Here is a 26,502-nt window from a genome sequence, read left to right on the forward strand (position 1 = left end):
CCAATTGCGCAGTCCTCCTTGTAGCCCCCCTCTGGCGAACCCAGATTTGGTTCCCAGAGCTGATGCAGCTGTCTGCGATAGCTCCGTGGCCAATTCCGCTGAGGATCGACCTCCTCACGCAGGCAAACAGGACTATCTGGTACCCCCGTCCCGACTTGTGGGCCCTCCATGCATGGCCCCTCAACGGGTACCCCAGGACCTCCCAGAAGGTGTCCTGAATACCATTATGGAGGCTAGAGCTCCGTCTACTAGGCGCCTCTACCACCTTAAATGGTCAGTGTTCTCCAGCTGGTGTTTAGCTCGGAACCTCGACCCACATATTTGCGAAGTACCAACGGTACTCTCTTTTCTCCAAGAGCTGCTGGATGCAGGACGCTCCCCCTCCACGCTCAAAGTGTATGTGGCAGCTATCGCAGCCTTTCATGTGCAAGTGTCCGGCTCTTCTTTAGGTAAAAACGACCTCATCGTTTGCTTCCTTAAAGGAGCCAGAAGGCTCAACCCGCCTCGGCCACCTTCAGTGCTGGCCTGGGACCTTTCTCTGGTTCTACGAGCTCTTAAGAGACCTCCCTTCGAGCCACTTCAGTCAGCTGATCTAAGACCTCTCTCTCTTAAAACTGCTCTGTTGTTAGCACTGGAGTCAGTAAAAAGAGTTGGGGACTTACAAGCGCTCTCCACGAGCGCTTCCTGTCTTGAGTTCGGGCCTAATGACTCCAAAGTCTTCCTTAACCCTCTGGGGTCTGAGGTGTTTTCTGGGCCCTGGAGGTGTTCTGACATGCTCTGACATTTGTGCTTATTTCTGTTACTTGTGACATTTTCATGGCTAAAGTCTGATTACACTGTATTTAGCACAAACTCTGCTACAATAATATATCAGCAGCATGTATGTAAAAGTTTGTAGTTTTGAGATAATGACATTTATGTGTGGTTTGTGAAAATACAAAAAAATAAAAATTTCACTGAAATAAGGCCATGAAACCCATACTGATTATTTCTTCACAAGACTTTTGAAAATTGTATCATCTGCCTAGAATATTTGCTCCAAAACTATGTGAAAATCATCCTGACAACTCATTCAGATAAGACAATATACTGATTTAAAATTTGTAAGACGTGTTTTGTGTAAGAAAGCTTTATGCGAGTAGGTGTAAACACATCCTGAATATGTATGGCTTTTCACACCTGAGAAAGACAAAGATAACATAATCCAACATAATCCAAAGATACACAACAAATGACAAAAAAGCACATTACTGAAAACAATAATCCAAAGACAGAGACCTTTTTGCCATTCCTAAAAACATTGTACATACCTTTCATTTCCACATCAGTGGGGCATCTGGTCCCTGTAAAAAAAAAAAAAAAAAAAAAAAACCTGTGCACATGCTGATATCAAGAGAAACTATAGGGCTGCACGATTTTGGGAATAGATTTGAGATTTTTCTGGTTAAAATTGCTTTTTAAAATTCACAGAATACACACACACACACAAATGTTTCCAACAATATATAATGAACACCAGGTTTGTTGTGCCTTGTAGGCATAGGCTACATGCAGTGCTGCATAAAATAATAATAACAATAACCTATAGCAGCCTATAAATCTTTCAAAAGGAACACTTCAGTAACAACTACACTAGAGAAAAATATTGATTATCATATGTTACTTCAAATGTTTCCATTCGTTATGATGATATGAAATGAGATTGGAGTAAAAACATGAAGCCTAATGTTTGGTGCGTTTTGCTTTTCAAACACATTCAAATATGACACATTCATACACACAGCGCGCTCCAAAATATGAAACATTCAAACGCACAGCGCGCTCCAAAATATGAAACATTATGGTTACCATATTATACATATCTACGTTTGAGCAGATATCCACAAACACAGTATTTAACAGTAAACACGGGTCTAAATATTATAATATTCACCATATATCTAGCAACAGTTCAACTGCAATGTGAAGTTTATGCAACAATAACATTAACTAATGTAATTAAGAATTTCTTACCTGACATCTTTCTTGTCTTCAAATCGTGTTCTTCTTCTTCTGAGGTAAATCCAATGTAAGCTCACGGCGTGTCTTCCAAACTCGACGAAAAGCATAGAACTGCTGAAGTTTGGTGCTTTGTTTTTGAGGTAACGAGCGTATTCGTGTGACGCGTGGACGATTTGCATGTCAATCTCTTTTGCGTGCGTGGGCGTGGTCAAATTAAAAATAATGAGCAAGGTTTCTTGTTGGTTTTATACAAATTACTTAAACAGAGAATATTTGTTTTCAGTTTTTTTAAAGTACACACTTAAATGTTTATAAAGATATATGGCTCATAAATGTGTGACAAGTATTCGCTGAGTTTTGTTTCAGTTTATAGACGTGCTCAAGAAAAAAAAGTTCACGAGACGGAGAGGCAGAAAGCACACCCTGTTTATTTTCTTTATTTTACAAAAGCACAATGTTTTGATTTGATTGTAAGTGGACACATACAAAAGTAGACATATCACAGATTCTTTTTTCATATTTCTTTTTTTCTGTATGACCATAAATGACGGAGTAATTTAAGTTTATTGTGCTACTATGTGAAGAAAATCCAGCAAAATGCGTTGGCGCGTTTGCCGACCTCAGAGGGTTAAACCAAGACACGGATATGTACCGAAGGTGCTCTCAACGCCGTTCAGAGCCCAGGTTATCTCTCTATCAGCTCTCCCAGTTTCGGGAGAAGATAGTGATGCTCTCATGCTCTGCCCCGTCAGAGCTCTGAGAATATATTTGGAGCGTTCGGCCTCTTTCAGACAGTCTGAACAGCTCTTTGGCCACACCAAGGGGCTGCCAGTCATGAAACTCACATTATCTAGATGGATAGTAGATGCTATCTCTCTGGCCTACACCTCACTGGGCCTCCCGTGCCCCATAGGTGTAAGAGCTCACTCTACAAGAGGCATGGCTTCCTCTTGGGCATGGTCCAGTGGAGTCCCTATCAAAGACATTTGTGCGGCGGCCGGCTGGTCTGCTCCGTCCACATTTGCAAGATTTTATAACCTGGAGGTCCCTGCTCTGCAGGCACGAGTTCTCTCTATCTAGGCCCTGGCTCTATGGACAGTGTATGACTCAGACACACTCTGTTGTGACTTCACATTTTCTATGTGGGAATAATATTCTAGGTCCCTGGCTCTGTCGACCCAGCCCTATATATATAACTTAGTGGCCCTTGTGCTTCACTATATACTTTACATATCATTTTAGACCCGACGCTCTGGTCTGTGATATTCAGACTATTCTGTTATAGTCCCGGGGCTCCCCGGATTCCTCAGAGCAGTCACAGGCGAATAGCACAGCGTTTTAAATTGGGTTCCCACAGCGTTTGCAACACAGTACGAGAGAACGTTCTCGTAAGGGAACGTACTTGGTTTCTTGCATAACCTCGGTTCCCTTAAAGATAAGGGAACGAGTACTGCGTTGCCTTGCTGTGCTATTTCGCTCATATCAGGTACTTCGCTTCAGTCGATTTAAACCTGTCTTATGGCGAGTTTTCTCTGAATTTATACTCTCCAGCCGCATCCAAATTGGCGCACTCGAGGTTGACAGGGCACCAAGCGCTCCCATTGGACCGCACGCCTCTGCTAACTCGCCATAGGTTCGTGCAGTTGCCGTAGCACAGCCAATCAGCCTCGCTCAGACGAGCTATGATGCTCTCGCTGTGCAGCTGCAATACGTTTTAAAATGAAGGCTTCAATATTCTCGAGAAAAGGAGTTTTCCCACAGTGTTTGCAACGCAGTACTCGTTCCCTTATCTCTAAGGGAACCGAGGTAATGTAAGTAACCAAGTACGTTTCCTGGTTGATGACGTCACCCGCCTATGACGTTCCGTCTCGCCATTGATCTGATTCCATACGTGCTTCATGACGCACTCATGCAGGGGCGTTCCCGCAGCGTTTCAACGCAGCTCGAGTTTCCTTGAAAGGGAACTTAAAAGCATTAACAAATTACTTCAACAGACGATGAATAACCCTAAAAGCTTGATTCTTTCAGCAGCAATATTACCGTTATTACCAGACATGTTAAATATCACTGTAGTAATATGTCTGTATTATGTAACATATGTTGCCTTAGTAAAAAAAAGTTAATTAGCTTTAACAATGAGTGATAATATTTCAAAATGCTTTCCATCATTTTGACAGGCCACAAATATTGAATGTACCTGCTTTAGAAACATTCCAGTGAACACTGTTAATAGGGATTAGAAGTGAAAAGAGGAGACAATTACATTTTAAAGCATCCGTGTGAAAACAAACCTGGAAAGAGATGTGAGGATTTGGGGAGAAAAAATAGAGATTCACAGCATTCTAGGGAATTATTCTTGGGATATATATTGTAAATTAAATAAGTGTGCAGTATGTTGTTCACATTGTTACAGAAAAAAAATAAATAATAATAATCAGGAGGAAAACAATGCAGCGAATGAAAAGAGCTCTTGCCACGGATATTCTTGTGATATCATGTCACATTAAAATACCAAGAGTTACATTATTCTTCTGATGTCTAAAAATAAAACAAAGGAAAACAGATTATTCGATCAAATTGACAGATAAGGATTATTTATAGCACAACCTTATAATTTGAAATTATTCTTTGCATTTTTTTAGTGGAAGTTTCCCAAACCGGAAGTCATAATAATCAAAAAATAATTTTTTCATAATTAAAAATGTCAGGAATAAGGTGTAGCATTAATGCCAAACAGATGTTTAGGTGTTTTCACATTTTGTTCATTATATGCTTGCACAAGTTATTTTCTTTTCTCATATATTGTTTATATCACATTTTAAGGTGTTCCAAAACCGCCAGGAACCCCAGAGATTCCACAGATCTACAATAACACTGCTCTGGTGCAATGGAAACCATCAGACACCAAAGTTCCTTGCTCATACATACTTGAGAGAAGATCTGATGGTAGGGAATGTCTAATAAATCTTGCATATACTGATTTATTATGTTTCATAATAGTATGGATATTATTATATCTTTGTCATTTATTGTGTGCAAAGTGATTTAAATTTTCACGTTTTATCTGTAGGATATGATAAGTGGTGGACTGAAGCCACAGGAGTGACTGATTGTTTCTACAATTGCTCTAAACTTCCATCTGGATCTACCATCCGATTCCGTGTGGCATGTGTAAATAAAGCTGGCCAAGGTCCATACAGCAATGTATCAGAGGGAGTAAGCATTAACGTTGAAGGTACTGGGCATACAGTTCAGTTGTACTTAATTACTTAGCCTTAAAACTGATTATTGTTCTGTTGGTAAAATAAGCTTTTATTATAAGACATTTTACTATTTTAATTAACTGGTTAATGTCATTTCATTTTTATCTTCTGGATTAGGAAAATAAATGTATGTGTATATCAATCCTACCTGTTTTGCAGTGGCACCACTCCATAAGCCTGCTGAAATGAAGACACACCCCTCGGCCTCTTACCCTGTTGTGACCACTGCTGTGACAACATCTGCTTTTACATTAGCACAACCAAGTGTGTTTAGTCAGTCTATTAGTCCTATTATTGCACAGTCTAGTGAAGTTACAAATACTTCCTCAGAAGTCCTTGTTTCTCACTCTTGCCCAAAGACGTCAATGCCTCCTCTTGTTCTCCCCAAGCCAACGAGCACTATCAATATGATTCCCTGTGTTACGCAAGCCCAGACTGTATCTCCAAGGTCATGCACAGCTCCACCCTCAATAGGCAGATCAATTTCCCCTGTCCCTACATATGTTCCAACCACTTGCTCAGTTGCTCCCACCCCTGTCTCTCCCCATGTAATTCTGGTCAGCAGTATCAGTCCAATAGGAGAAGGAGCAAGCTCACCCACATCAGAGACACCTACAGGACGAGTGGTATCCTGCAAAAAAACTGAGACCACTTTGAGGCAAGGAGTTCCTCAGAAGCCGTACAGCTTTTTGGAAGAGAAAGCCAGGTGAGAAAATACAATTACTTGTCCCTTTATTTATACAAATAATTATCCATCTATTTATACAGTTTACAAATCTGCAAGCACTTTCATGAAACACATTTATTTTTGATAGGGGTCGTTTTGGAGTGATAAGAGATTGCAGAGAAAATGCAACAGGGAAGATGTTCATGGCCAAGATAATTCCCTATGATCATCAGACTAAGCAAACTGTCATAAAGGAGTATGAGACTCTGAAGTCCCTTCATTGTGAAAGAATCATGGCCCTACATGAAGCCTATATCACACCTCGCTACCTTGTACTCATAACAGAGTACTGCCCAGGCAAAGAGATCCTGTACAGTCTCATTGACAGGTGTGTATGAGCCTTTCGGGTAATTTTTTATTTATTTTTATTTTAAATAGGATGTGAAAATGAAGTTCAGTGTCTTCAGATGGGTCTTGGTTTCTCTTCCAGATTCTGTTACACTGAAGATGATGTAGTGGGTTTCATTGTCCAGATTCTTCAGGGTTTAGAATATCTCCACAACTGCCAGATTCTTCATCTGGACATTAAGCCAGACAATATCATGGTCACCAACCTCAATGTGATTAAAATCATAGATTTTGGCAGTGCTCAAAGGTTTAACCCTCTCTCACTTCAGCAATACAGCAGAGATATTGGCACTCTGGAGTACATGGGTATGCACATTGTGCAATTATTATCATGTGATGTTTCTCTACATAAGGATTTAAAATACATATCCATGTCTTATTGATATTAATGAGATGTTTTCTGCCTTTTTCAAGCTCCAGAAATGCTAAAAGGAGATCTAGTAGGACCCCCAGCAGACATTTGGAGCTTGGGAGTTCTTTCCTATATTATGTAAGTCATCTATAAAGGAATTAACCAATCAGCCAACTTTACTATTGTATTATGGTGTATTTCTGAGATAAACAGCTTATCAAATAAGAAAAAAATAAGTGTTTATTTTAAGTCACTTTGTTTACTATAGGCTCAGCGGTAGACATCCTTTCCAAGACAAAGACCCAAAAGTGACAGAGATCAAAATCCATGCAGCAAAGTTTGACTCATCTAAGCTCTACCCAAAGGTGTCCCAAAGTGCCTCCACATTTTTAAAGAAGATAATAAATGGCTATCAATGGTGAGTATCAATTACACAGCCGGGAGCCAGTTGCAACTTAAGTTAAAACCACCCTTAAAGTGTAAATTGCAGGTTAAATTTTTCACGAAGATAATGCAATGTGTTTATTAAACATAAAGATAAGAACCGCCCACCATTGTTTTTTATACCAAAATGCTGAATATAATATGAAAAGTTGGCTCTTGGAGGGTTGCCTTCCTCCAGAATTTAGCTCCAGCCCTATTCAGATTCACCTTAACCAGTAGTCAAGGTTTTCAGGATGACTGGAATCTTCCAGGCAGGTGTGTTGGGGCCGGATCGTGCTAAACTTAGTAGGACGTTGGCCCTCCAGGAGCAGGATTGGACACCCCTGTTATTTAAGGAAATACCAATCTCCATGGCTCTACCATTGGAGAAAGCACAACTTGGTTCACGTGTACCTCAAAAAACAATCACATTATAGCCTTGATGACATTGAATCCCCCTTTTTTTCAATCACTGTTTATGTACAGTATACCATAGACATGAATGACTAATTCCATAAACAGAATTGTAACGTTCTGTTATAGTTTCGTTTTCATTTTCATGGAGTTTTAGTTTGTATTTGTTATTTACTGTGTTTCCTTTCATTTGATACCGAAAGCTTCAGAATTCAGTTTCTGGTTTCTAAGTAGGTTTTCATTGGTTTCATTGGTTTATTTACACTGTATTTTGGTGTCATACACCGATCGGTCTTAACAGCGCCGCTTCAAGTTGAACACATTTTAAATCTGCAGTGGTCAGGTGGTATAGTGGCCATGTGGTAAAAGACGTAGCTCTCAGAAATGTTTCTTCTTTCCTTCACTTGTTTGGATTACTTATTTTTGTTTAATAAATATCATGCTGCATTTTAGATCCGCTACATCTCACCGTCTCCCTTCATCATTATCTTCAACCATCCATGACAGGATTGGTTGCAAAATTGTCCATGACATCTGTTACAAAACTTTTTAGTTGTAAACTCCAAATATAGCCCAGTCCAAAAAATGTTTTTATTAATGGCAAACATGTTGAAGATTAGCGGAAAGCCTGTCAGTTCATTATAGGCCGTTTTCTCACGAAAACAGTTTATTCAGCATACTGAAGTCTTTTTTATTATTATTGAACAATTATATAGTAGATATGTGAAAGACACAGAATTTTGTTTTATACTGGATATATCCATAGATATGAAGAGTAATGAGGGTAACCATGAAATATCCCAATAATTTTTACTGATTTAATGGACTCTTTCCCCAGGTGCCGACCCACCATTAAGGACTGCCTCAAACATTCATGGCTTCATGACTCGTATTTAAAGAAACTGCGTCGACAGACCTTGACTTTCACTACCACACGGCTCAAAGAATTCCTGGGGGAGCACCAGCGCAGATGTGCTGAGTCAGCTACTAAACACGAGGTCCTTCTCAGAGTCTACCAGAGTGGGCCTTCATCCCCAGCCTCATCTACCAATCCTAGCTCACCAAGCACACCTATCAGTGAAGAAAAACAAGGACTTTGAACAGTATAAGGAAATTAAGTCTTTCAGCGCTGGTAAATGTCTGGAAATTCTACCCAGGAGCTTTCTCAATGACAAATAATATGAGTTGAAGAACAAACAAAAAAAAAAAAAACAGACTACATGTTAAGGGTGATAATAGGAAAGTTGGTTGATAGCTGATCGACAAGTAACAGTTGTATCAAGGTGACGGACATTACATAAAGAGCAATACTGGATTAATTAACTTTGGATCAGTGATTGTACCAGAATGATTTTTTTATATATATATATAATATCATTATCATTTAGTATTTATGTAGGTTGCAATTGGTGATGCATCCATTTGACCTTGAATTGAGTATCATTTTAAGAATTGCAGAAGCAAGTAATAAGAGCTGTCCATGAAGAAGAATACAGTAATACTGTTTTCTACATTTACTGAGAAGAGATTTTCTTTTGAGAATTATTTTAATGCAGTTGTCTGCAGTGTAAAATGCTGATTTGTCAATGTTTTAAATATATAGAGTGTCAGCAACATAATATACTTTTAAGTTTAGAAATAAATTATGCTCTGGTGTTCCAAGATGTTTCAAAGTTTATTTATGAAAGCCGTTACTGTAAAACCAAGAATGAAAATGTTCTTCTTGCTCATTATGTCACTATGTCTGTGTATATCTTAGATGTATGTTTACATTTGATTTTATATTTCAAACTTTGTATATCACACTGTGTTTGGCATTTATTTCGATACATTCAATTTCAGTATAGAATTTTTGCTGTTTTGCTTTTGCTGTTTTTGAAAAAAAAAAAAAAAAGAATAGTATGGGTACTATGATAACAGGTATAAGTATATAGTATTTACATATTTTTTGTCCACTTTCTATGGAAGTATTCTTTCAACAGAATTAAAAATAAAACAGGTTAATTGAAGACATTAAATCTTCATTTCATAACAGATGGGTATTATTATTTTTATGGGATATCACTTTTACAGCAGCATCGTTAGTACGTTGGTATAGTTGCATATGATATAAGCTTTGATATCAGTGCTGTTTTCATTTAACTAAATCCAGAAAAGGTTACATTTTAAACAAACATTACCTTTTTTTGCGTCTATAAAATAGAACCTTCTGTCATTTCTGTCATTCTATTCTGTAAAATATTAAAAATTATAAATACTATAAAAAGTTTTCCATCCATATTAGACATTACATACGTTCTCCTCTTTATCAGCATTTTTGAGAGAGTTGTTACATTAAATTATTGTGTGGTTCTACTACACAAAATGGCATAAAGGGGAAATCCTCAGGTTTTAATCCCTGTGCATCTTCATATACTTTCATGTCCACATTGAGTTTACAATCACACTTGCTTCCTATCACATTCTGTTCTGACTCCATACAGACAACCATCAGGTTTAAATTATGACTTTTCTCTCTCAAATATCAATCCCTTTCAGGAGTAAATGTGTGCAGTGGCTAGTCTATTTCTCTTTCGATATCACCGTCTCACTTTTTAACTTTGAGGTAAACAGGTTAAAAGATCTAAGAGCATTACTTTAATTTGCTTGATATGATCACACATCCATTTATATATACTACTTCTCTCTCTTTTATACTGTCATGTGTGTGACCTTTGATAATTCACTGAAGCACTGTCAGTTTGGCACTAGTCTTGGCTTTCCCTGTGGTAAACTTGACTGTCCCACTCATGTCAGAGCTGGTGTTTTTGAATGTCAGTTTGTGGACTGTCCCTTGGTTCTCTATTCGAATATTGGGCCCAGACTGCAGGATCTCCCCATTTAATGTCCAGATAGGAGGCTTGATGAGGGTCACGGACACTTCACACTGGAAGCAAGCTGTTTCAGGAGCTCTCACTTCCACATCCTCTATATCCTTCACCACTAGGATAGACTGGGCTATGAAATCAAAAAGCAGAACGTTTAAACTATGACCTTAAAAGGGATAGTTCACCCAAAAATGAAATTTACCCCATGATTTACTCACCCTCAAGTCATCCTAGGTGTATGACATTCTTCTTTCAGACGAATACAATCGGAATTATATAAAAAAATGATCTGACTCTTCCAAGCTTTATAATGGCAGTGAATAGCCATTTCTGTTTTGAAGTCGATCAAAGTGCATCCATCCATGATAAAAGTAATCCACATGGCTCTGGGGGTTAATAAAGGCCTTCTGAAGTGAAGCGATGTGTTTGTGTAAGAAAGAAGCTAGTTATTTTAGTCGATAAAGTTTTAAGTATGGATATTTTTCTTACACAAGTGCATTGCTTCGCTTCAGAAGGCCTTTATTAACCCACCAGAGCCTTGTGGAGCACTTTAATCATGGATGGATGCTCTGTGATGGACTTCAAAACAGAAATGGCCATTCACTGCCATTATAAAGCTTAGAAGAGCCAGGACATTTTTTATATATATATATATATATAACTATGTATTTGTCTGAAAGAAGAATGTCATAAATACCTAGGATGGCTTGAGGGTGAGTAAATCATGGGCTAATTTTCATTTTTGGGTGAACTAACCCTTTAATGCCATGCATATCTCTTTTAATTTCTCAAATCAAATGAATTTAAATAATGTCTTAATAATTTGTCCTATCTATTTAGCATACTAAAATCATTGATACATAATTTAAAAAAAAAATCATTTTCGATCCAAACAATTCTCACCTTCAACCATCAGCTTGGCTGTGCATGTGTGCTCCCCAACCTCAATACTGTAGGTTCCTTCATCCTCCAATGCCACCTGGTGGATGACAAGTTTATGGTAACAGCCTTCTTGTATCATCTCCATGTGTTCTGTGGATTCCAACTCTTCATCCCCTTTGTACCAGGTGACGTCACAATTTGGTGATGATACAGTGCATTCTAGAATGACTCGATGCTTTTCCAGTGCTGTTCGATCCCTGAGGGGACGGACAATGCTAACAGGAAGCTCTGTGAAAACAGATATTGACAAAGGATTTTTGGTGGGATCAGATAATTGGTAAAACTTTACTATATGGTATCATTTGTTAACATTAGTTAATGCATTAGTTAACATTAACTATGAGCAATACAATTGTACAGCATTTACATTGTTAATGTTTGTTAATAAAAAAAAATTGTTCAATGATTGTTCATCTTAGTTCACAGTGCTTTAAAGAATGTTTTCAGATACAACTTAAAAATGTATTAGTAAATGTAGAAACTAACATTAAGATTAACAAATGCTGCAGAAGTATTGTTCATTGTTCATCTTATCCAGTAACTAATGTTAACACATGAAACCTTATTTGTAAAGCTTTACCAAATAATCTTTTGAATCACTATGAATGCAGAATTATATTCAAGTAAAGTACATATTTTATACATTACCTTCAACATCAAGATAAGCAACTGACTCCACTTGTTTGGAAACAAACTTGACTTCTCCAGAATCTTCAGCCTTGACGTTGCATATAAGCAGGAAGTGCTTTGTGCCTATTTAAATGGTAAAAGAAAAAAAATAACTCTTTCCTTTTTCAAGTTTAATTTAAAGTCTGATATTGTACATAATTCCTACAGAAAAATAATAAAGGATCAGTTTTATGTATATTTACAACATTAGTTCAGTTTATCCTCACCCTCTGTACGAGTCTTGATGGTGGTAGTGGGACGTATCCTGCTGCCATTTTTGTACCATTCCCCAGGCATATCTTCCATAGACAGCTCACACATAAAGACAGCATTCTGGTCCTCCTTAATCCAAAGATCCTCCAAGCCAGTTATGATCTCTAATTCATGTTCTGAAAACAATGTGGAGAAAATTATTGTGTATTTCATAATATTTAGGTTATTACAAGCTTGGAAGAATATAAGTGGTCATATTTAAAGGAACACGCCGACTTTTTGGGACTTTAGCTTATTCACCTTATCCCTCAGAGTTAGACAAGTCCATACCTTTTTCATCTCCGTGCGTGCTATAACTCTGTCTGACGCACCCACCGCTAGCCTAGCTTAACACAAAGACTGGAGGTAAACGGCTCCAGCTAGCAAACTGCTCCCAATAAGTGACAAAATAACGGCAACATTTTCCTATTTACGTGTTATGATTTGTATAGTCACAGCGTGTACGAATAGCAAGGTCACATGAGACACAGCCATCTTCTAACCGTATACATACTGGGAACTATATTCTCAGAAGACGAAGCACTGCTACTTCTGCGGAGTGATTTACTCCAATTCTAACTGTGCGTTCACACCACCGCCGGCGAGAGGGGCAAAGTGGCCGGAAGTCATTCATTTTCAATGAGAGCCGGCGGTGAGCTCCGGCGAGGGCGGCGCGGCGCGTCTTGGACAGTGAGAGTGGCGAAGAGTTGAAGTCAGGTCAACTTTATGGTAATAAGCTATGATGCGGTTCGGCGGCAACCAATCAGAATGTTTAAGTCCTCCGCCTGAGAGGATTCCAGAGAACGCAATCCTGTAAACATTGGTCTACTTCGATCTACGTCAGAGCTTCAGAGCGTCCCCGAATCTTTCTCCAGCGTCATTGGCAGGGCGGCAAGAGCGAATTTTGCCGCTTTCGCTGGCGGCGGTGTGAACGTACAGTAAACGAACTCTGCTTGTCCTCACCATGGGGCTTCTCAAGTGCTGCGAGCAAATCACTTCGCCCAAGTAGCAGTGCTTCACCTTCTGAGAATATGTGACCATGTTATTTGTACACACTGTGACTATACAAATCACAACATGTAAATAGAAAAATGTTGGCGTTATTTTTTCACTTATTGGGAGGGTCAATATATATATATATATATATATATATATATATATTTTTTTTTTTTTACAGATTGGTCTTTGGTCGGACTAGGGCTCATTTAGCTTTTCTCCTTTCATTGTGGCCATAATATAGGCTACATGCAGAGCGCAGGCTACTGTATGAAATATTGCTATATTGATCATATTATAAATATGCAACGCAATATGCGATCACGCGAGTAACGCGACGCACGTGCAATGCATTAGGTGATAGTTGACCATGCAGAGCATCAGGGAGAAGTTGGAGCATAAGGAGTTACTAAAAGTTCCCAATACTTCAGGAAAAGCTGCATTTTGAAAGAGTTTTGATTTGATTACCGAGCCTGAAGCCTTCAACAGTGGATGCTATTCTTTTTCTTCACAACGATCGCGAATAAACAGTGAATGAGCCTACTCAGTTCAACGGATTTTTTTTTCTTTATTATATTTTTATTATTATTTAACGTTAGCCAGTTGGCGAAGAGTTCTTTGAAACGTTGTTCTTCAGTAAAGTTACTTGACATCAAAAAAGGTCAATCTTTATTTACTGCTGGATCACATTTGGCTATATAATATTCTCTACTGCATGCTTATGCTTCTCTGTAATGGACAGTCTGTATTAATATTTGTGGGCATAATTGTCGGTGGTGGTAGTTATGTTTGAGGCCTATAATAAAATTTTACCTAGTAGCGTGTGTGTATGTGTGTGCATCTAGCAGAGTTTTGTATGTGCATCATAGAGTGTGTATGTGTGTGCATCACGCGCGTCAGAGAGAGCTCAAAATGATATTGATGTTGGTCTCGGGTAAGGTTTGGGCTGAAAAATTGCAGACGATTTCGGGCTTGGGCCGGATTAGGGCTTGAACACCACGGGCCAGGTCTCGGTTAGGGCTGGATGTTTTGCCCCGCGCAGGGCTCTTGGCAGTATGCTAGCTGGAGCCGTTTACATCCAGTCTTTGTGCTAAGCTAGGCTAGCGGTGGGTGCGTCAGACTAGGGCTGGGCGATAAATCGCATGACATTGTTAGGTGCATCTCGTCAGTAAAGCCGGTTCCTGACAGGCGATACGGCCGCGATAATTAATGCGATATGGCTCAGCTTGTCAGTTAACTACGGCTCTGTGTTGTAAATGCCGCTCCATCTGAAAGCAGGTGATGGCGATTTACTTCTAATCAAGGAACCGGCTTTACTGACGAGATGCGCATAACAATGTCATGCGATATATCGACCAGCCCTAAATCAGACGGAGTTACGGCACGCACGGAGATGAAAATCGTATGTATGGACTTATCTAACTCTGGGGGATACGGTGAATAGGCTAAAGTCCCAAAAAGTCGGCGTGTTCCTTTAAGGCACAGATTATCTGACAAATCACTGTCACAAATCACTGACATAGAAGTGGCAATGATAAAGGACAACAAAATTTATGCCAGCACAAAACATACTTCTACCATGGAACAACAGATTTTTAAATATTCAAGAGTTACCAGTATTAGTACAACTGTGGGCCCTTACATAGAACATGATCTTATTAAATTTGGCATGATACAGAAATTGTGACCAATGTTATTATTATATTATGATTTCTAATGGCTAATTGAACATGAAAAAAAGAAACAAGGACAGCCTATTTGATCCATCTGTTGTGGATTGGATTGTGAAAAATGAGCATTGCATAATGGAATGGAAGCAGATCTGAATGCGATTGGCTTAACTGCAGTATATAGCCTAGTCATAAATATCAAGGGAGCCATATCACAGGAATAGCAAGTTATGACTTTTTACAAGGCCAAAAATATTTTATAAAGAAAATGTATAGACGGATGAATGATTCACAGAGACCAGTAATAATATGTTTTAATTCCATGCCAAGTTTAACGCCAGCTAACCATTCATGATAATAAAGCATTAGCAAAAGTAGTGAGCCTCTTCTTTATTATCCATCTTGAATTTTGAGTAGAAGCTGAAGCAACCAGAAAAATGTCTAGTCTCAACTAAAATCCTTCCCAAAACAACAGGACAATTTCACTGCTAATGTGCATTCTCTCAAAGTTTCCAAAAAGCAACAAGCTGGAAAATGTGATGAAAACTGAAGTGATATATAGGCTTACCATAGACCTCAAGTTTACAGGAAGTGCTGAGATCACCTATTTCACAAGTATAAAGGCCCGAGTCACTGATGCTGGATTCCAAGATCTGTAAACAGCGCTTACGCCCCATGGAATAAATCCTTAAAGTCTTACTGGATTTCAGCTCCAACCCATTCTGCCAATCAATCCATAGAGAGTTCAGTGAGAAAAAGTGAAAACATATTTAGGAAGATACAGTGCATTATTTATTTATTTAGCAGTACCTTCTGCCATTTGACATCCACATTTGGTCTAGACAGCTCACACTCCAAAATGACTGAAGATTCCTCCTCAAGTCTGACATCAGACAGCTTCTTAATGATCATTACTGGTGTTTCTAAGATTTTGATGCACAAAGCTTGTTATTTTTGGCAATTATGTGACAAATATAAACAAAAAGTTATATATTGATGTTTATATATATATATATATATATATACTATTAGTTTTTGTTGAATCCCAAGCATAAATTAATTAATTAATTAAAAATAAAATAAATTTCTCCTCTATATACCCACCTTTGACTACCAGTCTGGCAGTAGTTCTCAGACCTTCTGCAGAGAAGACAATGCTACCCGTGTCCTCTAATGTGAGGTTGGAAAGAGTGAGGCCATGTACTAGTCCATTGGAACTAACACGCCAGTTGTTATTGGGTTTGACACGCAGACCATCTTTTTGCCACACACCCTCCACATCAGCATGAGAAAGTTCCACCTCGAAGGACGCTGTCTCTCTCTCAAATGTCTCAGTGTCCATCAGCCCCTTGCATATGACAATCTTCCTCGCTTTAAATAGTAGCATAGCTTATTTAGAATGCAATAATGCTTCTAATAAAAACTGAATACAAATTTTACATAATGTACAGACAAGTTCAGAACTGTTAGGCCAGGGACCAGAACTATAGCTGATGCTTAAATTGAAATGCCTGCCAAGCTTTTACATGCATTATTTTACTCAATATTATCATATTGAGTAATATCATATCATATCATATCATATCATATCAATATTATCATTGGATTGTATACTATATTGTAAACTATTTTGTATACTCTTATACAATAGTATTACTATTGTATACTATTGATTGTATACTATTTTGGGGATATTTAATTTGATTTTATCAATCAATATATTCCACTAGAAACAAACCTTGTTGTATTATTTTAATTTAATACTGTGAAGCTGCTTTGATACAATCTGTATTGTGAAAAGCGCTATACAAATATGCTTGACTTGACTTGACTTATTTCAGCAGAGTTAAATTTAGTTAAGCTAAAACTCCAAATGTCCCTTTAAGTAATTCATGTGGCTTTGATAATTTCTCTAAACAATCAAGAGACATGCTCAGAGTTAGACATGCTCAAGGCCACTTACGCTCCACATTGAGCTTGACCTGCGCACGGTCATGGAGGGTCTCACAGCGGTATGTCCCTCGATCAGACAGATTGAGGTTACTGATGGTCAAGATACGTTTACAGCCATTCTGGGTGAGTTTATGTCTGGGTCCTGGCTGGATCACCACCCCCTGCCTCATCCACTGCACCTCTCCAGACTCCAGACTCACTTCTGTCTCTAATGTAGCCTCTCCAAACTCCTCAGCCATCACCGCCTCCATTCTCCTTGTAAACAATACCTGTGCCTCTGCATGTAAATGTAAAAGGTTACTAAGTTACAAAGTCAAACATTTACAATTTTTGCCCCCTGAATATTAGTGGAAAAAACAAAATTGCCATTGAAATGAAACTTTCAACCAACCTTGAGAAATAATCACAAACACTGATAATTTCCTAATAATTATATTAAACTTCATCCAAAAATGAAAAATCTATCATTTTGTTATCATAAAAGAATGTATCTTCAATTAGATTACATTTATTTTTAAAGCACATTTAAATACAACGCATATTGTTTCAAAATGCTGTACACGCTCAGTAAACCATCAAATAAAACAACAAATTCACAAAACATCAATCAATGATAAAATGTAGAACCCTAGACACTATTAAATAAATGCTAAATAATAATACTATATTTTAAGAGCTGATTTATATGGAAGCTTGTTTCCGCCACGGAATAAATAAAATTAAAAGATAATTGCACTTTTTTATCTTACAAAGTTTATATCTCGCAAATCTGACTTTTTTCCTCAGAATTGCGTGATATAAAGTTGCAATTGCGAGTTAAAATGTCAGAATTAAGAGATAAAAACTCACAATGATAAACTCGCAATTGTGAGTTGTAAAGTCAGAATTGCGGGATATAAACTTGCAATTACGAGAAATATAGATTTATATATAGTATATGTATACTATATATAGATATATACTAATATATAGAAATATAGAGTTTATATCTGGCAATTCTGACTTTATAACTTACAATTGAACAGACCAAAACTGATGTCACTATTTGCTGAAAAAGTCCCTTCCACTGTTGCTGTCAAATCTCAATCATGGCTTCAGTCTGCTCATCAAGAAACTATTACATGGCTTTAGAAGACTTGGAATACAGTACACATATTTATGTTAGAAATAATGCCCTTTAAATGGCTGTTTTTTTTTTTTTCTGTTTTCTGTATTTTAATGCCTGTTGTGTGTGTGTGCGTGTGTGCGTGTGTGTATGTGTTTGTTGTTTTTTTAGTATAATGACCATTTACATACCCTGGACCTTGAGACTGGCTTTAGAAATGATACCCTCAGCCTCTGCAGTGATCCGGGATGAATCAAGTAGCTGGACCTTCCGGATAATCAGAGTATGGCAGAGGCTGTTTTGTTCAATATGGAAGCGATCACTGGTTTTGATGAGCTGTCCATCCATGAGCCAGACCAACTGAACATCATCAGGGGAGACCACACACTTAAAGGTAGCATCCTCACCCTCCATGACTGTGGTATTGTGAAGCTCTGTGAGGAATTCCACCACACGAGGCACTGCAGAGGGAAAGCAGATGGAGGTTATTGACTAAGTGTGTTGTTTAGTATCTTCCAACAAGTAACTTGTTTCACACTTACATTCCACCCTTACTCTGGCACTGGTGCAGTCATCTTTGGACTCACAAGCATACTCTCCGGCATCTTCTTTGGTGACACGATGGATTGTGAGACTCCTCTCCGTCTCGTTGGCACGGATAGAGAAGCGACGGCTGGGTATGATCTCCACTCCATCCTTTTTCCACTGGACATCAGCTTTAGCTTTGCATATCTCACAGCATAGTGTGATCATACCATCTTTATGGGCCACTGTGTCAACCAGCGGCTTCACAAATTTAATACGCATATCTGTAATGCATAAAGGTTACTGGTTATTATTATACATTGTATGAGTTGCAATGCTACTATGACTTTCCTTTAAAAGCTGAATATCTGTTCATGTCACAAGTAAAAGCATGATTGCAGCTACCAACCTCTGACCAGGAGACTGAAGTGCATCTCATCCGTGTTTGCATCACATGTGTACTCTCCACTGTCGAGCTTCTTTAATGGGTCAATGGTGAAAGTGCGGGTCAGGCCCAGGCTGGCTATGTGGAAACGTTCTCCACTGAATGGAGTCCAGTCTTTAAGCCACCGCACTTGAGCATTAGGTCTGGAAACCATGGCAGTAAGAGTGACAGCCTCTGCTTCATAACCAGTGACCAAGTTCACCTCTTCTTTGTTGAGGAACTCAACGGGAGGCTCTGGAGAAAAATACAACACATAAGGCACATGAGGTCTTATTGCATTTTGCATGTAAGTGGGGCAATGACACAAAGAGTGTCCAAGATAAAGAAAAATATAGTTTAAAACTAGATTTATTCATGTTGGTTTTATATGGTTTTGAAATACTTCAATACCATGTTCAAAAAAAATTTCAATTAATGCTGTTTTAATGTGGTCTTTATCATTTACTTTTCAAGATAGAATGTATTTTTATAAATATCATGCATTATTCATTCATAAATATCATTAGGCTTTTAGTGAGTCAGACCACATGATATTTTTATGACCATATTTTCCAAAAATTCATGTAATGCTTAATGTAATTGTAATATTATGTAATTAATGTAAAACACATAATGTGTAAGAATCATTGTATGTAACAAATGTATTTGAATAAATTAATAGATGAGCGTTAAAGCAATGTATTCATAAATCAGATGAAATATATGTCATTAGCTCCCTGTACTTAAACACAATTATTGTATAAAAAAGGAAAATAAATACAGTACCTTGAACTTTAACAACAGTTATCATTTTGTCATCAACAGCATCACACATGTATTTCCCAGAGTCAGAAAGGAGGATGTTGGTTAAGGTCAGTTTCCGGAGTGTTCCGTGGCTTTCAATATCTGTGCGCTCATCAGGGACCAGTGGTTTATCATTGAATAGCCACTTTACTGGTGCGTTGGCTCGAGAAACTTCACAAGCTAAGATGAGGTCATCTCCTGTCACCATCTCCTGATAATCAGGATCACCAGAATTGCCAATGATCTTCACTAATGGCTCTGGAGGAGAGAGAGTTCAAAAGTCTGTGTCATCATACCTTTTGTCTGCTTTAGGGCTCATGCACAGGTTCAAATCAATACAACTGAAAGACACTTTTTACCTTGTACTGTGACATGAAATGAAATTGTATCATCTTTAGCATCAAGGATATATTCTCCAGAGTCCTGCAACTCTGCACAGAGAATGACCAGGGATCTGAATGTCCCTTCCTCCTCAAAACAGAAGCGCTCATTCTCCTCAATAGGGCTGCCATTTTTATACCAGTTGACTACACCATTGGCCGCAGACAGCTCACACTCCAATACAGCGTCATCATATAACACAACCTTGTGCTCATTCTTGATCTGATCTTTATTCAAGATTTTTACTGGTGCCTCTGGAAGATAGAAAGATTAAAAAACTTTTAGTGAAAAAAACAGTAATACTTTTCTTTTTTTTTAAAGCCATGTAACTAAGGTAACCAGGTAGTGGTTTAACATCATACCAGTAATTTTGACTTTAAAATCTATTGTGTCATCAATGGCATTGCAGGTGTATATCCCAGAATCCTTCAGAGCTGGAAAATGGATAGTTAGCTTGCGTATGAGGCCATTCTCAGTAATTGTGATGTTGCTGCTCTCTTCCACCTTTACTCCATCTTTCATCCAGAACACCTTTGCATTATCATGAGAAACCTCAAGCTCTAGGACTACAGGATCACCAGCAATACTCTCTGTAATGCTGCCTGTGTCCTTGGAGCAAGAAAGTTTAACAGGGGGCTCTGTGGAAAAAAAGTCTCATCAACAACACTTTACAAAAAGCAATCATTTTTGTTTGGGATTTCAATATCTTTATAATACAAGTCTCAAAGTCCTTTTATGTGTCAGACCAATTGGTTTAAAAGATCCTACCAATGTTACTGATATATATATATTTTTTAAATATATACAAAATTATAAAAATATAACAAATCAATTAACTGAAAAAAACTCTCAATCTGAACTATTAAGGCGGTTAGCTATAAAACCAAAATGAACTAAATAATATGTGTCTGGATATCATAACACAATAATCACTCTGAATATATTTTACTGTCTATTTCAGTACTACAGTAGATGTAACTGAATTGTATTTTCTTCATTTTCAGTGTTCCCTTTTGAGGGAACTCGAACTGTGTCGATTTGACACTTTGGGGAACCGCCCCTTAGCGTAACGCGTCTGAAGTATGAATAAAACTAGTCCAATCCTTTTGGTGTTGCGTGATGACGTAGAGTGTGACGGCACACCCGGAAGCTACAAAGGGACACCGTCACACAACAGTGTTAGCTTTCGCTCTTCAGCAAGCGCTCTCTGTTGTGTGAAACATCTGTTTGTTGTTGTTTGTCCTATATATATATCAAAAGAAAAGAGATGGCAAGCAAGCAGTTTCATCAGTGTGTGCACCCCTGCCCTCGATATATTATGGGTGGGGACACACACGATATGTGTGTTTACTGTTTGGGAGCGCAGTACGCCCGGGCAGCCCTCGAGGCTGCTTGCGGCCACTGTGAAGCACTACCCATCAAGGTGCTGCGCTCCCGCCTGGCTATATTTGATGAAGCTGGCCAGGCTCGTGCTCCCCGATCGTGGGGCTCGCAGAGAGAGCTAGCAGACGTGATCATGACTGCTTCGGCAATTTCTCGATCCTCGTCTGATAGCTCGGATCCCTTCCTTCCCCGTGCGGAAGCCTGCACCACGACTTCTTCCGCTCGGGTCGAGGATCCCGTACTGCAGCTCTCTGATTCTGAGGAATTAGACGTGCTCAGCGTTGTGCGAAGGGAATTTTAATGAACTTCGGGACACATCAGTTTCCAGCGAATGCTCGCTGCTCTGTCCACCCCACAGGCTTGTGGTCAGGCAGCGTACGCGTCCGCAAAACGAGAGTCGTTTTCAATTATTCCCTTCCGGTCCTCCGCTTCAGGGTATCGTCAAGAGCTCTCACAAAACACTCGACACCAGCCCCGAGGGTGAATTTTGCCAAGGCATGGCAAAGCCTCTCCAATATATTGCTATGGGTCCTGCACACTGTAGAAAAGGGGTACAGACTGCAGTTCCATGTTCGCCCACCGAAGTTCAACAGGGTGGTTTGGACTGCAGTGGATCCAGAGCAGGGTCGAGTATTATAACAGGAAGTTCACTCACTGCTGGCAAAGGAGGCCATAGAGTATGTTCCTCCACCAGACAGGGAGTCCGCGTTCTACAGCCGTTACTTCATAGTTCCAACTCAGACCAGAGTTTCCACATGGGACCTGGCAGTGGTTCTCGACGGGTTGGTTGAGGCCCCCTTCGAACCACTGGAGTTGGCTGAGGCTAAGAACCTGTCGCTTAAGGTGGTCTTTCTCCTTGCCATTACTTCACTTAAGAGAGTAGGAGATCTCCAGGCGCTATCCATATCTCCTCAGTGCCTGGAGTTTGCTCCTGGGAGGGTTAAGGCCATCATGCACCCTAGACCAGGCTACGTTCCGAAGGTGCCGTCTAATTTGGCAAGGTCGACGGTTCTACAGGCATTTCATCCCCCACCTCATGTGACGGTGGAGGAGGGTAGACTTCATCTGCTCTGCCCTGTTAGAGCACTCGACATATATGTTAAGAGATCTTCTCAGTGGAGAAAGGCGGACCAGTTGCTGGTGTGTTTCGGGTCGCCAGGAAGAGGCTTCCCGCATCCAAGCAGACCATCAGTAACTGGATTGTTCAGGCTATTTCCATGGCCTATCAGGTGCGCAGTTTGCCTTCACCTTTGGCTGTGAGGGCTCACTCTACCAGAGGCATGGCGTCCTCTAGAGCCCTCCTTTCAGGGGTACCAATTCATGAGATATGTGATGCGGCTGGCTGGGCCACTCCGCATACATTCACAAGATTTTATAGTCTGGACCTCCCATCGACACCTGGTGCACGAGTGCTCTTTTCCTAGTTGTGCCTGAGACAGCTTCACATTGGTATACACTGGCATAGTGGGTACTCGTTCCCCAAAGTGTCGTATCGACTCAGTTTAAGTTCCCTCGAAAGGGAACGTCTCACGTTATGACTGTAACCCTTGTTCCCTGAGAAAGGGAACGAGAACTGCGTCCCTCTGCCACGCCTCCTCCTGCCTGGGACCTACTTGCTTCATTGTGAAGCTAACACTGTTGTGTGACGGCGTCCCTTTGTAGCTTCCAGGTGTGCCGTCACACTCTACGTCATTACGCAACACCAATAAGATTGGACTAGTTTCATTCATACTTCAGACGCATTACGCTAAGGGGCGGTGTCATATCGACGCAGTTCTCGTTCCCTTTCTCAGGGAACAAGGGTTACAGTTGTAACCCGAGACATTTTCAGAACTGATTTTAGTTTTTTTTTGTTTTTAATTCATATCAAACCTCTATATATAGTACTGTGTGTATATATATATATATATATATATATATATATATATACACATAAAGCCTAGAATAGAATATTATGAACAATTTCAAAAGTTAGGTAAGAGACAAAATTACCTTCTATTTTCACCCAAAATGTGACAGAGTCATCTGCAGTCTCGCACACGTATTCTGCAGAATCATCTATTGTGGCACAGGGAATTACCAGCCTGTGGTAAATTCCTTCATCCTCCAGTTTCAAGTTGTCATTCTCATCCACCTCCATGCCATCACAGAACCAGCAGACTTTTGCGTTTGCATTTGATATCTCACAGCTCAGGACCAGCCTCTCAGAGCTCAGTATACACACCTCTACCTCTGACTCACTAGGAGACACAATGCGGACTGGAGCCTCTGGGTTTAAGAAAGGTAACAGTTTGTAATAGGTGACAAAACATGAATACATACATGCTGCTGAAAGTTTTTTTTTTTTTTTTTTTTACACTACAATGAGAAATAGGTAATTACAGCCCTATATAAATGAATATAACTCATATTTGTTTTGGATAATAACGGAATTAATTACTATATTGGTTACTATTTAATAAACAGCCATTATTATGACTTTCTTGATAATTGTTAAATAATTATTCATAATTAAATTCATAATTTAATTAAAAAATCTAGAAATGAGGCATAACACAGAGAAAAAGAAGAGGAAGAAAATCTTTTGAAACCTATGTTTTGATACTTACCCGTAAGAATGAGCTGAAAGAAAATCGAGTCACCTCCTGTGTCACATACATACTCTCCTGAATCCCGTTTGGAAGCACAGAGAATGGTTACCCTCCTGTACGGGCCTTCAGCACTGATTTGGATATTCTCACATTCCTGGAGTTTTAGGCCATCTTTAAACCAGTGAGCTTCTCCATTAGATCGAGAGAGCTCACAGTTCAGGACTATCTCCTCAGAGACATAACGCTCCAAATGGATGTCATCTTTTGGGTCCACAATTGTAACCGGAGGTTCTAGATGTAAGTCAGTCATCATCATTAGATTAGTTTATTTTTTGCCATTTAGAGTACTATGCTTCACCTTAGATTGTAAGATAATGATATATTAACATACTAATAACATACCTTAAATGCAATATGATTTTAATGCAAAACTAATAGTTAAAGAGCACCACTCTGTCAACTTTACCTTTAATGTTGACAGAAAACGACATGGATTGTTCGCCTGCTTGGCAAGTATACATCCCAGCGTCTACCAGCTCTGCTGAACGGATTATAAGTCTTTCCATGGTGCCTTCAGACTGGATGGTGATGTTTTCTGACTGAATAATTACCACTCCATCTTTAAACCAGGAAGCAGGTGCATCTGGTCGGGAAAGTTCACATGTCAGGACCACAGGGTCCAGTTCCATAGCGCTTTTCTGCCTCTCATCCTGCGTAATTTCTTTAAATGACACAGGGGGGGCTGATGGAAAAAAAGAGCATTTTAATTATTTAAATTAACAATACAATACAATACACATTGTTTCTATAGCAACACTATCAATGACTTAATGAATCTGCAGTGGTCAGGTGGTACAGCGGTCATGTGGTCAGAGCTCTCTGAAAATTCCCAGTTTACAAGTTTGTTCATATTTTCTTATTTCGTAGGCTCCACTTTTGACTATCCTTGTGTAAGACTGCCCGTGTGTAACTTCTTTCCATTATGTTTTGTGCACATCATGGACACACTGAAGGCAATCGCATGCAAACGGGAACTCAAGACACGCACATACATTTAAACATCTGATCTCTCTTACTTATTATTATTTTACTCATTACTTATATACTCAAAGCGCTTTACATAGAAGGGGGGGAATCTCCTCAACCACCACCAATGTGCAGCATCCACCTGGATGATGCGACGGTAGCCATATTGCGCCAGAACGCTCACCACACACCAGCTTATTGGTGGAGAGGAGACAGGGTGATGAAGCAAATCAGTATGTATGGGGATGATCAGGAGGACAGGGGCTAATGGGCAAATTCGGCCAGGATCCCGGGGTTAAACCCCTACCTTTTTTTTTCGAAGGACATCCTGGGATTTTTAATGACCACAGAGAGTCATACATGAGATCTATTGTATTGAGATTGAGATCTATTGATATATTGGAAGGAGAAAAGACAAACATTGAATAATGAATAATCAGGAAGGGTTTTTAGTAACAACTGCTGTTAATTTTGCAGAAAGTCACACACAGAAAATTTAAAAGGGATGTTTGTGTATATATTCAATAATTCAAATGATGATCAAATTATGTGGAAGAGCACTATATAACCAGACATATATCTAGATGCACAGTATAATCAAGTGCCCTAACCCAGATTGCATTTAGCACTAATTTTAAGAGTTTATACCATTGTCTGATTTGCATATTTCCATCAGTGAATCTAGCACTAAACAATTTAGATAGCATGTGTAATAAACAACAAAAATTATAATAAAGTGTGAACAATGCTGTCTAGGTGAATTCCTTCTTGTTATGTTTAATGTTACAATAGTCCAGCAGACAATTCAAATGTCCTAAATTACTGTTGTTCCAGGAATGTGACCACTGCCACTGTCAAAAAAGAAACCAAATATTGTGTGCTTGAGTATAGTAATGTTTTCACCTTCAACATTCACATTAAATGTGAGCATGTCATTGTTTGATTGGCAAGTGTACACTCCAGAATGAGAGTACTCTGCTGATTGAATGACGATCCTCCTCATGTTGCCATCTGATTGGATATTCAGACCCTCCTCTACATGTAGAGCCTGTCCGTCTTTGAACCATTGAACAGTGGCTGTGGGGTGGGACACCTCGCAGTACAGAACAATGGGATTTCCCACCTCAGTGCTCTTCTTGGTGTCCATCTCTGACAATGGTAAGAATTTCACCTCAGGTACTGCAAAATACAACATTAAGTATTTTCTGTGAGAAAGTGAGTCTGTCAATGTCATAAATCTTAAAAAGAATGCAATTAAGTATATTGGCTAGAAAGATGAGTGCCTCTATCTGAGCAATTTACAAACTTAAAATTGGCTTGAAATGAAAATGAGAGTTTAGAGTTTTTTTTCTAAATTAATATTGCTCTTATTGGGAAGGATTCCTT

The 26,502-nt window shown here is 39.1% G+C and overlaps 2 protein-coding genes across 2 annotated transcripts in view; one reads left to right on the forward strand and one right to left on the reverse strand.

The window, feature by feature from the left end:
• The window catches only part of spega (striated muscle enriched protein kinase a), a 91,856-nt gene extending 83,102 nt beyond the window's left edge, over positions 1-8,754 (forward strand). Inside the window, exons 31-38 of the mRNA XM_084426701.1 lie at positions 4,825-4,947; positions 5,072-5,236; positions 5,424-5,970; positions 6,080-6,319; positions 6,422-6,645; positions 6,754-6,829; positions 6,960-7,109; positions 8,367-8,754. Of these exons, the coding sequence (XP_084282827.1) occupies positions 4,825-4,947; positions 5,072-5,236; positions 5,424-5,970; positions 6,080-6,319; positions 6,422-6,645; positions 6,754-6,829; positions 6,960-7,109; positions 8,367-8,628 (1,787 nt within the window). The 3' untranslated portion in view covers positions 8,629-8,754. The remainder of the gene's footprint in view (positions 1-4,824; positions 4,948-5,071; positions 5,237-5,423; positions 5,971-6,079; positions 6,320-6,421; positions 6,646-6,753; positions 6,830-6,959; positions 7,110-8,366) is intronic.
• A 1,056-nt stretch (positions 8,755-9,810) lies between these two features.
• The window catches only part of obsl1a (obscurin like cytoskeletal adaptor 1a), a 36,793-nt gene continuing 20,101 nt past the window's right edge, over positions 9,811-26,502 (reverse strand). Inside the window, exons 7-24 of the mRNA XM_084426702.1 lie at positions 26,020-26,295; positions 24,557-24,832; positions 24,109-24,381; positions 23,492-23,767; positions 20,479-20,754; positions 20,095-20,370; positions 19,718-19,993; positions 18,917-19,186; positions 18,525-18,791; positions 18,174-18,443; positions 16,888-17,154; positions 16,029-16,295; positions 15,735-15,847; positions 15,493-15,646; positions 12,234-12,395; positions 11,986-12,090; positions 11,299-11,565; positions 9,811-10,525 (exon numbers count right to left, since the gene is read on the reverse strand). Coding sequence (XP_084282828.1) covers positions 10,251-10,525; positions 11,299-11,565; positions 11,986-12,090; positions 12,234-12,395; positions 15,493-15,646; positions 15,735-15,847; positions 16,029-16,295; positions 16,888-17,154; positions 18,174-18,443; positions 18,525-18,791; positions 18,917-19,186; positions 19,718-19,993; positions 20,095-20,370; positions 20,479-20,754; positions 23,492-23,767; positions 24,109-24,381; positions 24,557-24,832; positions 26,020-26,295 — 4,346 coding nt within the window. The 3' untranslated portion in view covers positions 9,811-10,250. The remainder of the gene's footprint in view (positions 10,526-11,298; positions 11,566-11,985; positions 12,091-12,233; positions 12,396-15,492; positions 15,647-15,734; positions 15,848-16,028; positions 16,296-16,887; positions 17,155-18,173; positions 18,444-18,524; positions 18,792-18,916; positions 19,187-19,717; positions 19,994-20,094; positions 20,371-20,478; positions 20,755-23,491; positions 23,768-24,108; positions 24,382-24,556; positions 24,833-26,019; positions 26,296-26,502) is intronic.

This window comes from Rutilus rutilus (assembly GCF_951802725.1).
Source record: "Rutilus rutilus genome assembly, chromosome: 12".
NCBI classification, from domain to species: Eukaryota; Metazoa; Chordata; class Actinopteri; order Cypriniformes; family Leuciscidae; genus Rutilus; species Rutilus rutilus.